This window comes from Antechinus flavipes, chromosome 1 (genome assembly GCF_016432865.1).
Source record: "Antechinus flavipes isolate AdamAnt ecotype Samford, QLD, Australia chromosome 1, AdamAnt_v2, whole genome shotgun sequence".
Taxonomy (NCBI): Eukaryota; Metazoa; Chordata; class Mammalia; order Dasyuromorphia; family Dasyuridae; genus Antechinus; species Antechinus flavipes.
The window spans coordinates 29,672,674-29,686,884 of record NC_067398.1 but is presented as its reverse complement, the minus strand read 5'-3'; the positions used below and the strand labels follow the sequence as shown (position 1 = coordinate 29,686,884).

The 14,211-nt window shown below is 38.6% G+C and overlaps 1 protein-coding gene across 2 annotated transcripts in view; it reads left to right on the top strand.

The window, feature by feature from the left end:
- The window catches only part of FRMD4B (FERM domain containing 4B), a 350,691-nt gene that overhangs the window by 265,671 nt on the left and 70,809 nt on the right, over positions 1-14,211 (top strand). For both annotated transcript variants that reach the window (XM_051980657.1, XM_051980648.1), the window contains 2 exons: positions 6,999-7,055; positions 8,073-8,095. In XM_051980657.1, coding sequence (XP_051836617.1) covers positions 6,999-7,055; positions 8,073-8,095 — 80 coding nt within the window. The remainder of the gene's footprint in view (positions 1-6,998; positions 7,056-8,072; positions 8,096-14,211) is intronic.

The following is a 14,211-nucleotide window of genomic DNA, read 5'->3' as shown; positions in this document are numbered from 1 at the left end:
AAACAAATCCCTGGAACAAGAAGTCCCAAGCCCAAGTTAAAATCTGAGACCCTTGACAAATCATTTTGGGCAGTTGCCTTAAGACTTTGAAGTAGCTGCGAGTGTGTGGAAAGTCATTGGGAGAGGGAATTTCTTTGCTTGGCAATTAACTACACCAGGGAAGTCACAGATCCAGTGTTCACCCTTATTCCTATCCAGATGAGACATAGGAGGGCATTTTAATCATGGGGGACTGTCAGTGCAAAAATCTGGAGACTCCCGCAGACTAAGGTGAAGTCAAACAACAAATGCAATCTGTTTCTGGACTTGAACCCAAATCTTCTGGACCCAAGTACTTTATTTGCTCTTCTCACACAGCCTCTCATTTTTTGTCTGTTTACTTTTTTGATCACTAGGATGCATCTGCAAGATTTTTCACAGTTGATTAGTTGTCTTACCTATAGCCTTGGAAAGAGACCCACACATGGGGCTAAACTATGAGCCTGGTGTGTTTCTAAAGACCAAGATGTCACAGACAGTAGTGTAAGTGCCCATAGTAGGACTCAGATCCATAAGCTGATAAATTCCATATCATTCTTTTTTTTTTTAATAAATGTTTTTATTATAGCTTTTTATTTACAAGTTATATGCATGAGTAATTTTTTAGCATTGACAATTGCCAAATATTTTGTTCCAATTTTTCCCCTCCTTCCCCCCATCCCCTCCCCCCGATGGCAGGTTGACTAATACATGTTAAATATATTAAAGTATAAATTAAATACAAAATAAGTATACATGTCCAAACAGTTATTTTGCTGTACAAAAAGAATTGGACTTTGAAATAGTGTACAGTTAATCTGTGAAGGAAATCAAAAATACAGGTGGACAAAAATAGAGGGATTGGGAATTCTATTAATGGTTCATAGTCAAGTCTCAGAGTTCTTTCCCTGGGCGCAGCTGGTTCAGTTCATTACTGCTCCATTGGAACTGATTTGGTTCACCTCATTGTTGAGAGGGCCACGTCCATCAGAATTGATCATCATATAGTATTGTTGTTGAAGTATGTAATGATCTCCTGGTCCTGCTCATTTCACTCAGCATCAGTTCATGTAAGTCCCTCCAGGCCTTTCTGAAATCATCCTGCTGGTCCCATGCCATTCTTGCTCTAAACTTATGATCCCCTGAATAAGGCAGCCAGACTCCCGTACTCTGTTCTCACTGGGAAGATGGTTCCCAATTGTTCTTGTGCATTAGGCCACATCATCTGATTCACTTCGTGAGTTCTCTTTGTCCACTCTTGGCAGTCTTGGAATCATGATGAAGGATCCCATTATCTTTACAGTTTGGAGACATCTCTTTCTCTCAGTTGTAGTAACCAAGTGGAAGCTTGTTCTAGGATTACTAATGCTGACATGGCTGGCAGTAAGCTCTACTTAATAGCTCACCAAACTTCTGTAGCCCTTTGTACTTAATCCATGAAATTCTCCAGTTCTTTGCATGTCTTAATTAAGTTCCCCACATTGTCAGTCTTAATTAAAATTTCACCACATTCTGTGGAATGCTCACTATTATTATTCTCAGTTTAAGATGGTCTAATGAAGACACACAAATAAGAAAATGACTTTCCAGAGTCAGAATAAATCACTCAAAATAGGTTACCAATCAGAAATTTAAAACTTGTCTTAGGCTCAGCAATATGCTTCAAACTCTAGGTTAAGACTTCTTAAACTTTGGTCCATAAATTTTTTTTTTTTAAATAAGATACTATAATAACTATATTCCATCATAATTAATTTCCTTTATAATTCAAAATAATCTAAAACATTATTCTGAGAAGGGATATATAAACTCCTCTAACACTGCCAAAGGGGGTCTGTGACTCAAAATAGGTGAAGAAAACCTACTCTAATAAAATATAAATGTTTGTTGATTGATCTTAGTCTCTCACCTTGTCATCTTTATTTTTTGCCAAGATGAGATTGATTGCTTTGCAGCTTCTACAATTTATCTAGTTTTCTCAATATTTTTTTTATCTTCAACTCAGCAAATATTGATTAGGTATTTCTGAGCAAGGTACGTGCTAGGAGCCATGCAGCTAGGTAGCACAGTAGATAGAGCACTGGCGCTAGAATCAAGAAGTTCTTGTTACTGTTCAGTTTTTTTCAGTCATATCTGATTCATCATGACCCCATCTGGGTTTTTTTGGTTTTCTTCTTCTGCTCATTTTACAAATGAGGAACTAAGGCAAGCAAGGTTAAGTGACAGAGACACATAGCGAATAAGTGTCTGAAGTCAGATTTGAACTCAGGAAGATGAGTCTTTCTGACTAAAGACCCTATAGTCAATCAGATGTACCATCTAACTGCCTCAGAGTGAAAAAAACCCTGAGTTCAAATTCGATCTCCCATACTTAATTCTATGATCCTGAGTGAGTCATTGAACCTATTTCCCTCAGTTTCCTCATTTGCAAAATGGTGATAATAATAGCACCCCCTTCAAGAGTTGTCAGGATCAAATGATATAATATCTGTAATGTGTTTCATGTAGTACCTGACACATAATAGGTGCTTAATCAATATTTATTTCATTCTCCTGAAGGCACTGAGAATGCAAAGATATACACACACCTAAACTGTCCTCAAGGAGCTTACCTTCTATCAGGGTAAAACAACATACACACAGCCAAGAAAATACAAAATATATTTGAAGTCCTTTCAAATTATTCCCTAAATAAGATACTGCGTTCACTGTTCAAAACCAAGTCTCAATATGTCTGTTGTAAAAGGAGATGTGGTGGGAGTTGGTTTCAATATCCATTTTCATTTCCAGCTCTGTTTAACAACTTATCTTTAATATCCTCTCTCAAAGATTTCAGGATTTGATTGACTTTTTCCACTGTGTTCAGAGGTCATCCTTCTTAAATTTAATTTTCAATCTGGAGCTCTGATCTTCGGATCAGAGTGTTTTTCATTTCTTTGTTCCATCCTCTCCCTCCCTTGGAGCTTCTTCTCCTGAACTTAAGGAATTTTACTTTCTTCAAATTTTGTTTGATAGTCAGGCCAGGCCCGCTCTTGCATTTATCACTTAAATCTTTTTTCATCAGGTTAGAAAATTATGACCTTTATGCCGAAAGACCGAGATGACAATAGATTTCTACAGTCTCTCTTGCCTCCCTTTGATTTCCTAATCAGGCCCTCCAGATTCAAGGAGAGCTTAGAAATTCAAAAGTGAGAAACTGACAATCTCCTGAAAAACAGCCGAAATATAAAGCCGGACTCAATGTTTCGGGATCTGCTGGGCTCCCTCTCAAGTCTCAGAAGCAACATCTCTATATTATAGGGCAGAATTGATTCACTTTCATTTTGAGATATAAAGGAAAAAAAGATTGATAATTAGCACCATGCTAAGGTTGGATTTTTTAAAAATATGAATGAAAGGAGCGATTTAATTTCAGAAATCCTGCTTGAACATTCTCTATTCTCTTCCTCTCTTCCTTTAAGCCCCACTGCTCTCGACCTGCCAGTTGAAGATTTTAGCCTTCAACTACATGTGTCTCATCCCTGGATGCAATTATCTCAATCCTTTTACTTCCCTCTATTTCATCTGGGATCATTCTAGGAAAATCTCCAATCCCCAGTTAACAGGTGGTGGGTTGGAGGAAGCTAAAATGTAGGACTCATTCCCAGGACCTTTGAATCTCAGTTCAAGATCCTCTGTTAATTAACTGCACATTCAGGTGGTCATTGTTGATTATTTAAGCAAGGAGTGTATATCATGGAGAGTTGTTTTTCATGGGCTCAATTATGTGGTTTGACATTCACCAAAAGGGCAGAATTTTTCAAAACATCCATCACATCTTCTTCTAAACACTGCAGTTTGATGTAACGCATTCATGCTATTTGTGGAGAAATATCTATACATATATATACGTTCATAGGTACCTCTGTGTATGTTATTGTTCAGTCTTTTCAATCACATCCAACTTTCTGTCTTCCCATTTGAGGTTTTCTTGGCAAAGAAACCATTGCCATTTCCATCTCTAGCTCATTTTATAGATTAGAAATCTGAGATAATCTGGGTTAATTGACTTGCCAGGTAGGAAGTATTTGAGAATGGATTTGAACTCTGGTTCAAGCCTGGTATTTTATCCTTTGCATCCCATAAACCTCCATAAACATCTTCAGATTAAGGACCTGAAAAATCTTGGGCAGCATGGGCAGAAACGGGTGGGGTTTGATCAGCAAGTTTGAAGGGATTCCTGACAGCAATGAGAGCGATTGGGGAATGTCTTTATAAACAAAAGATCCACTAGTGCCTGGTACATGGTAGGCACTTAAGAAATACTTACCCTATAAAATTGTACATACCCTTTGATCCAGCAATACCACTACTAGCTCTGTATCCCAAAGAGATCATAAAAAATGGGAAAGGAGCCACATGTACAAAAATATTTATAGCAGTTCCTTTTGTGGCAAAGAATTAAAAATTGAGGGGATGTCCATAAGTTGTGGTATATAAATGTAATGAGCTATTCTTATAGTGATAAGCAGGCTGAGTAAAAAGCCTGGAAAGACTTGTGTGAATTCATGCTGAGTGAAGGGAACAAGAACAAGAAGAATATTAAACACAGTAATAGCAACATTGTGTGATGATCATCTATGATTGGCTTAGCTCTTCTTAGCAATACAATGATCCAAGACAATTCCAAGAAACTGGTGATGGAAAATGTTATTCACATTCAAAGAAACAACTATGGAGTCTGAATGCAGGTCGATGCATACTATTTTCATTTTTTTGTTTGTGTTTTCTTTCTTATGATTTTTCTTTTTTGTTCTGCTTTTTTCACAACCTGACTTTTATGGAAATATGTTTAACATGAGTGTACATGTATAACCTATATCAGATGGCTTGCTGTCATGGTGAGGGGAAAGAGGGAAGGAAAATTTGACACAATTTATAAAAATAGCATTTTTTAAGTGGATTAAAACAACAAAAAAGAAATACTTATTGATATTGATTGGGTATTAGATTACAGATTTAGAGCTGGAAGAAATCTTAGAAGCCAGATGAAGAAACTAAAATACATGGCAGGGGGAAAATTAGTCATCAGTCAGTAAGCATGTATTAAGCACTTAGTGAGTGTCAGTTCAGAGATTACAAAGAAAGACAAAAATGCTTTAGAGAAGCACACATTTTAATCAATTGACAAACATCTATTTAGTCTCTTGCGCTCACTCCTTTCCACAGGTTGGAAGTCCACAAATGTTGTGCCCAGCATGTATTTTCAGAGTTTTTCAATGTATTGGGATCAGTTAGGATGATTTTTTTTCTTCTTTTTTTTTTTTTTTTTTTTTTTAATGGGATAGCTCTCTGAGATGGGGAAAGAGAAATACTGGAGAAAAGGAGGATGATTTTAAAAACTCAAAAGATATTAATGACAACTTTTCTTTCAAGTAATTAACTTGATTCCTAGAGATAGAAAAGCAAACAACTGTCTTCTTAAAGAGTTTACTAGCTGTGGTTTGAGAGGAGATGTCATGTGACCGATACATGCATACATAAATGAATATCAAATAGATGAATAGAGAAAATAGGAACTAGTCACACAGGGAAACCAAGAGAGTTTCTAGTAACTGGTGGATTCTGGAATTCTAAGAGGAAAGCCTGAGGAGGGAGCACATTTTAACTATAGGAGGTTGACTCTGTTATTGTAGACCCGGGATTCAAATCTCACCTGTGATCCTTGCTACCTGGGTGATCCTGGGCAAAGTACTTAACCCCCCTGGTCTTTGTTTTCCCATTGATAAAGTGAGATTAGACTAAATATCCTCTCAAGGCCCTTCCAGTTTCAGATTTTTAGTCCTACGGTATGAGGCAGCTGGATGGCTCAGTATATAGAAGGCGAGGTCTGAAGTCAAGAAGATCTGAGTTCAGTTCCAACCTTAGACACTCACTGGCTCTGATCCTGTCAAGTCACTTAACCTCAGTTTACTCTTAATGCACTGGAGAAGGAAGTGGCAAACCACTCGACTTTTTTTGCCAAGAAAATCCCCATACATAGTATGGCCCATGGGGTCAGGGAGAGTGCGACATGACTGAACACTATGAGGTTGAATGACTTGTCAATAAAGAGAGTAAGTGAACAGTAAACTGGGATATAACCCTCAAATCCTGTCACTTTCCACAACATCCCTCATTTATCTACTTCCCACCTTCCCTGAACCTTGAGAAAATAATTGAGAAAATAATCTCTCAAGATTAAAATTCCCCAAACTACCTATTCAAAGAACCAATTACAAAGAAAGTTCAATGGGTTGGATGGTTATGATATAATATTTAGAAAAACTACATGGTATGTTTTACATGTGAGGTTAGAATATATATATATATATATATTTATTTATTTATTTTTTTGCTGAGGCAATTGGGGTTAAGCGACTTGCCCAGGGTCACACAGCTAGACAGTGTCTGAGATCACATTTGAACTCAGGTCCTCCTGACTTCAGGGCTGGCGCAGAAATATCATTTCAATTACAGAAGTGTCAGAGAAAAAAAAAAACTCTTATCAGTTTTATTGTTCATGGACTCATTTAACCTATACAGCAGAAAGAAATATTATCTTGGGGAAACCTTTGAGGGCCAAGTAATCTGGCAAAACCTGCAGGGCTTGAAGAAAGAGTCCTAGAAGTAAAGGACTAATTCACTTTTAGGGGATCTGGACTTTAAGCATCAGATCCTGGTCCGTCTCTTCCAGAATCCAGCTCTCTCACCCATTTACTGACGGCGGTTTTAACTAAAAATCCGCGGCCCGGGAGGTAGAGCTTTTTACTTGGGATCCTTTCGGTGGTTCCTTCCCTTCTCCCATCCCCCCCTCATTCTCACCTCAATGGTATAGTCCGCGCCTGATTGTAAACTGGAGGCGCTGAACGGTGACAGGGGCTCGGACTGGGCGGCCGGAGGCTGCAGCCGGGGAGAGAGGTCCGGGGGATGATCTGTGATGTGCTTTCCTTTGCAAACAGGGGCAGATCGAGGTAGAAAGTGAAACGATCTTCAAGTTAGCTGCGCTCATTTTGCAGGTAAGAGTTTTCCTCTTGCTGGATTACCTCTAGTCCCCGGCTCTCCCCCCCTCCCTCCGCTTTTGCTGCTTGCCACGAAATGTGTGCAATTTCCAGCAGTAATTAATGGAGTTCTAAGCCTTTGGCTTGCCACCCGAAGCTCGGAGCATAGCCTAATAGTTGCATTTTTGAGCTCTTGCTTGTAACAATGAATCTTATGAAATATATCCCGGTAGTGAACAGTTTGTCAAATTAAAAGTGTGTGGGTAATAGAAATGTAAACATACAAGTTAGCTTTTAGTAGAGACTGTGTGTCTGTGTCTCTGTGTGTTAATTAGAACTGTGAATGTTGAAGTTTATTCCCCCGGGGAGGAACTAGAGAAAACTTAAGAGCAACCTTAGGAAAAAAAAAAAAAAAAACTTCTAAATTAATTCTGTGGGGCTCTTGCTCTTCTTGGGACAGCGCTGACAATTCATTGAAATACAATCACCTTTGGCTATCTTTTGAATTGGAGTAAGCGATTGCCCTTTGACCCTGGAAGAATCTATTAATCAGAATATACGAGCTGCTTTCATGCTACATTAGGAATTAGAGACATACTGTGTGTTTGGGACTTGGATCCCAGGGGCTGGCGAAGTCCGTTCCCACCACTTGCACATAAATGCATTGAATCACGCGCGCTTTGAGAAATGAGACTTAATTATTAATGCTTTTTCACCAATTCTTGTCTCTCCATTTAACAATAACAAAACCTGGCTGTTTTTCGGTGCCAGATTTTCCTCTCTGGGAGCAGCACCGCCGGAAGACACTGTGTTGTTTGAAAGCATGCATGCTTCCCCAGGTCCTAACCTTTGCTACCTCAGGACTGGAGGCTGTCGGGTTAGGGGATAGAAAATCATATTATGAGGTTGGGGGGTGAGGGGGATGGAGAGAAGGAGCAGAAAATAAGCAGCGTAATTACTCTGATGTTATACTTAATGTATGAAATGGAAAGAATCGTTTTAATTTGGTTTTCTCTCTCCCCTTCCTCCTTCCAGGAAGCCAAAGGAGACTACATCAGGTAAAAGCTCTCTTTTCTTATGCTAAAGCCCATTTTACTGAGATGGGAGTAAGCTTTGGAACTTTGCATATTCTTTTGCACTATTTATCCTCGTCTTTGCTTATGCTCTTGGTAGCTAGAATAGATGGGAAAAGCTGGAGAAGGGTTGTCTGTAATCAGGATTAACAGTAGGGGGGAAATAAAAATATGCCAGTAAAAAAAATTATTAAAAAAAAAACAAACATTAATGGGCCAAGGAGCCTTCTGTGGCCCATGAACTGAACGTGTGGCCACAGAATCAATCAGAAGGCAGATTTGCATCGCAGACCAGAGTCAGAGGATAATCTCCTGAATTCCTATAGAGAGAAATCTGGGCTTTCTGGGACTGAACTGGGGAATTCTAGGAAGGCTGAGCAAGCTCTTGTTTTTGAAACTTAAGTGACAGTTCATTGCAGAGGGGTCCTTGTAGGTGGAACCTAAAACCAAATAGCCTTGAAAGGGCTTGGGCTGCAGTGACTTAAAAAAGGCGACCTTCTAACAATCCTGCTTTTGAGAAGTCTTAATGTATGCACTGTAAGATAAAGTTCCTTCAGCTGCTGGGGAGTAGATCTGGCTGTTGCTTTCTCTCCCAGCTGCCCGGCGGGGGCCTCGCCCTTCATACACTTGACCTGACAGTTGTATTGTTCCCTGGTGCGAGGCTGGGAGGGAGCTCCCTCCATTGCCTGTGGCTGCATAATCACTCTCTGTTTAGCTGGGGAATTTATTTTCTACCTGTAGAGCTGCTTTTCACTAAAGCTGTAACTGAAGGGGCAATATTGTTGAGAAACTGGAGGGAAAACCTTTCAATTAGAAGCAACTCTCCTAGACCAATGACAAATTGTCCAAAGACTGGCCTGAGATGCGTTAATGTTTTACTGCTCAGACTTTACACACTGCTTTTTTTGGGTCTGCCTCCTAAAAGTGTACTTTGAAACACAGACGACTCAAGTAACTGATAACAGAATTAAAGGCATTCGGGTTCCAAAAGGTCAGCCGTGGCCTTTGGACACAGCGTAGGGCAATGGAAAACAACTGGGTTTGGATTATAGGCAAATAGGTGGCCCAGTTCCTGACTAAAGTCAGGAAAGTTGTTGAGATCTGACTCTTCATGTCATGTCATGTCCAACTTTTCTTGAATCCATTTGGGGTTTTCTTGACGACGATACTGGAGTGGTTTGCCATTTTCTTCTTCGGCTCACTGTACAGATGAGGAAACTGAGGCAGAGTTAAGGGACTTGCCCAAGATCACACAGTCAGTAAATATCTGATACCAGATTTGAATTCACAAAGATGAATCTTTCTGATACCAGACCCTCCGTTCTATCTACTTCGACATGTAGTATAGTTCAATATCTGTCTTGGAAACTTTAAAACTGGTGTAATTTTAGAGAAACACTTAACTTCTCCCAGCCTCCCATTCTTCATTTGCAAAATGGGGCTTGTAATCAGCCATTCCTGGGTTGTGAGGTTCACATGAGTCAGCATATGTAAATGCTTTGTAAACTATAAAGTGAGATAGAAACATTATTTGTGTTATTAGTTACAACTGGCTAAATATATATCTGCCATTTAATATAAATTTAATTTTTGTCTCGTGCCTCTAGTTTGGGGCACACATTACCACTTGAGCAGATTGTTGGTGGCAAGCAAATCGAGTTTCCTCAGATGGAAAATGAAAGGAGGACAGGATATGGATGGTATCTTCCAAATTCCTAGCCAGATCTAAATCTATGAACCTCCATTTCATTTCAGAAGCTTCAGTGCAAGTCTAATAAAACAATTTAATAGAGCTGAGAAGAGATCTTGGCATGATTTAGTTTGGGGAGTTGTTTTTAAAAGGAGATGGGGAAAGTAAGAAATAAATGGCAGACAGCTTTGATTTCAAGCCCAGACTACTGATTGTTGTGTGATCTTGTACCAGTCACTTACCCTCTGAGCGAGTTTTTTCCCATTCTTTTATTCATCGATTGACTGATTTATAAAATGATGATGTTGGGCCAGATTTTGGAGTCCTTAAGCTTTTTTGTGTTTGTGAGGTGAATAATGCTTTTAAATATGTAAAATACATAGGATTCCAAAAGAAAACCATAATATTGAAATACAGTTAATAAAAGTTCATCATGGACATTATGAAAATGAATATGACCATTTTGGTTTTTTGACAGTGTCCTGATACTAGAAAACACTTCATCTCAACGCTCCCTCCCATCTTATAGTTAGGATTTTGAAGCTAAAAAGTGCAAATTTGGTCAATGTGTAAAAGACTACTATCAATGCTATGAAACTTGAGTTTCTGCAAAGTTCAGTACTTAAGAGAAGGACTTAGCTGACTTCAATTCTGACCAGCCAGCCTTGGATCAGAAGCCTTTGCTTCAATACTTTAATTACTCTTTCCTTAGTCATTCTCTGTCTTTCCTTAATTAATTAGTGTGACTCATTTTTTAAAAAGTAATTTAATAAACTTATTCTAGTTCTTGAAGTATGGTGCATCCGCATGAGAAAAAATTTATGTAGAACTGTGCAGATCTGCAGATGCTTAATAAGATGCTTTTATTGGATGAATAAAAGGTGGACAAACACCAAAAAAATTAGCAAAAGTCGGTAATTAAAAACTTTCCATTGTTGCTCCATCTATTTTAGACTCTATATAACTATATTCTATATTTTTTCTAAAAGTATCTTGTACTGAATGTTTATTGATTCTTACTGGTACCTAGCATGGTCCTAAGGAAGAAGAATTATTTAAAGACTAGAATTTTCCTTGACTTAGATAACAAGATAGTATTTGTGATCATAATTAAATTCCAAAATATGTTGATAATAAAGCTATGGAGAGGCAGAAAAGGAAAAGGTGGATGCTGGATGGGTTTGAGATTGATCTTGAATAATAATTATGGTGTGACTGGACTGAATGCAGAGCAGAATTCTTAAGCGTGTTTGTGCCCTCTGGCAAAACTGGTAAAACCTGTGGATGCCCTTCTCAGAAAAATATTTTTAAAGTATAAAATAAAATACATTTTACAGGATAAAATATGCAATATACAGGATTACTAAGGGAAAAAATGATGGGGAATACATTGAAATATTAAATACAACATTAAAATATTTTATTACATAATTGAAATTTATTAAATTTGATGAAAATTAAAATATATCAATATACATTATTAAAATATTTATTTTTAAAATCAAATCCGTGGACCCTAGGATAAAAACTGGAGTAAGGATAAGGGGAGGTGACATCATGGCCATTTTCCAACTGTCATCGGTAGGGATCCATCTTTATTTGGGAAGAATTGTCATCGTTTTAGGTCACGATGTAACTCTAAAGGTCATGTAGTCCTGTCTCATTTTATCACTGAGGACTGAGACCCTGAGAGGTCATGTCATCTATGTCTTGTTAGCATTTGTTGTTGTTGTTGTTGTTACCGATGTTCCCTGCTGGGATTTTTAGAGACTCCCTCCCCCAAAGCAGATAAATGACTTTTCTGGAATTTTTAATCTTCAAGGGTTAGTTGTCCTGTGTCCCTAGAAGGTTTAGGGATGTGCCTAGGGGATTACTCGGCCAGATTTGTCATAGATAGCACTTAAACTGGTTTTTGATTGCAAAATTGACCCAGGTCTCTTCTCCTGACAATTTATTTACTCAAATGAAATCAAGAAGCTAAAAAATCACTTCATCCCACTCTTCCCTCCTAGACTGTCCGAAAGCCCATTCCCTCCCCCTTTCCCTTCCCACAGCCCCTCCAGTTAACATTTCCACCATGGCAATCCAATTATACTGGGTAGAAGTTAATTAAATTGCTGGAAGAAGTATTTCCATTTTCTTCAGACAACTGACTTTGGATTTCCAAAGTTAGCCAAGGAGCTTCAGAGATAACTCCTGACTGATGGGAGTAACATAACACAGACAAATGGAGAGAATTCCTGAAGGCTGACACATCTGTGAGACAAAGGTTATCTTCAAACCCTTAAAAAAGGAATTAGTAAAAGGAGAGAGTTAAAAAAAAATACCCTTGAAGACTGACTTTGCTGCCTAACTAACTCTAGGGGGTTTTCCCCCTACTTGTAATTCTACTTGTAATGAGGGAGGATGTAGCTTTTTAAAGTCTGTACCAGGAAGTTAACACCTGGCTTCAAATTGCTGGGGAGGGCCCCAGAAGTTTCCAACTTCCTCAGCTTTTTTCCTGGGTTCTGGCAATTTCCCTTGGGAATAGTGAAGCTTGAGGTGTCAAAGAATTTAGTTTATATGGAAAATGTAGGGGTTTTGAATGAATTCACCCCTGAGGATTGTACTTCAAAGCCTGGAGGCTACTGATTGGGGAGCACCTTAAAATCTCTAATTCCATTTATCACAATCTCTGAAAGGGAAATTTTTTAAATTATCACCATTTTTTTTTAATGGTTCTGGATCTGTTTTCTTTAGTAACCTCAGGCAGAAGAGACAAAGAGGCTACATCTTAAATGAGGATTGAAGTTTTCCATCCCATCTCTGATCCCTGTAGAAATTCTTCAGAATAGGCAAAATCCTACTCCAAAGGGCCACATTAGTCGTTTCTTGAGTCCCTAATGCTATTTTGAAAATCATATGGCAAGAGATTAACTTAATAGTGATGTGCAATATTTTTCATAAATCCCTGCTGTTTTAAGGTGATATATTGGTGTGATTACCTTGTATTAAGGTGATCACTGAATTCCACACTACAAAACTGATACCATATTTTATTGTGGAAAAAAAAAAATGGAGAGAAAGAAGAAAGAGGAGAGAGACAGAGAGAGAGAGAGAGAGAGAGAGAGAGAGAGAGAGAGGTGTGTAAAAAAAGGAAAGAAAGAAAGAAAGGTAGATTTAATGGGGGTTTTTTCCTCTCTCCTTTCAATATTTTTTTTGGGGGGCAGCTTGTTCTGTCAGGTAGCCCTGGGTTCAAATCCTTCCTCCGGTATTTACATTCACTGGCCCCTGTGTTCCTGGACAAGACCTTAAAAGTAAAGGGGGTTACTGAGGTCTCTCTCAGCTCTTAATAGATGGTCTGACTTACTGAGGGTCAGAAAAGGGACAGTGTTCATTGGAGAATGGAGTTCCTCCTTCTCATGGGTATCTCTTGATCAAAGTAAAATTACAAGAAAATTATGAAATGTTGTTAATTCATTACCTAGAGAAAGAACAACTGGCTGAAGATGCAGTAGTGCTACAGTGACTAGCCCGGGCCTTGGCGTCACAGGACAGACCTGGCTTAGTAATGTTTGGTCTGGCACAAGTCACCGAGAGAGACTATTCGGACCTGAGTTTCCTCACTTATTAAATGAGAGATTAGCTGGTCTTCATCTCTGAGTCTGTTATTCTATGGATTCTATAGTTCAAAGTGCTTATTTGTATTATCTCATCTGAGCAAATCAAAATCCTTACCCAAACACTCTGTACAATTATTAACCTGATTCATTTATTTCTAAACTAAGGATTTTGAATGATGTCTTTGAATGTAGTTTAAAAGATTTTTGGATGCTTTATTTGAGTCCCTTATATCTAGATTAGTTATTAGAATACATTCATTTACATTTGTGAGTTTATTCTTAAACTAAGGAGTTGTCATTTTGAATGCTACACTTTTCAATGCAGAATGAAGAGATTTCTACAAAGCAAGCAGTGAGTCTGTTCACTTAGAGTTCAGCTGCAAAGGCTGCTAGTTCAGAACCAACTTCGGGCCATAGCCGAGTCATGACAGTGACTAGGAGTGTTATGGCAGTGGACCTTTGGTACCCGGTTTGGTCCAAGGTTGAAGGGATAGATAACAGGGCAGCAATGAAGAAAACTGGGAACTGTGGTTAGAGGCTAGCAGATGGTAGCTCGGTGTTATACAGAGTTATTGGAGTGGCTTGGAGTCAGGAAGATGAGTTAAGATGCTGCCTCAGGTACTTTCTAGCCGTGTGACCACAGGCAAGTCACTTTACTTCTGTCCCTCTGTTTCCTCAGCTGTAAAATGAAGATAATTACAGCACCTGTCTCCAAAGGTTGCTGTGAGAATCAAATGAGAGGATATTTGTAAAGCACTTTGCAAATATTAAAGCAATACCTAAGTGCTGGTCTGTAAGAATACTGATTC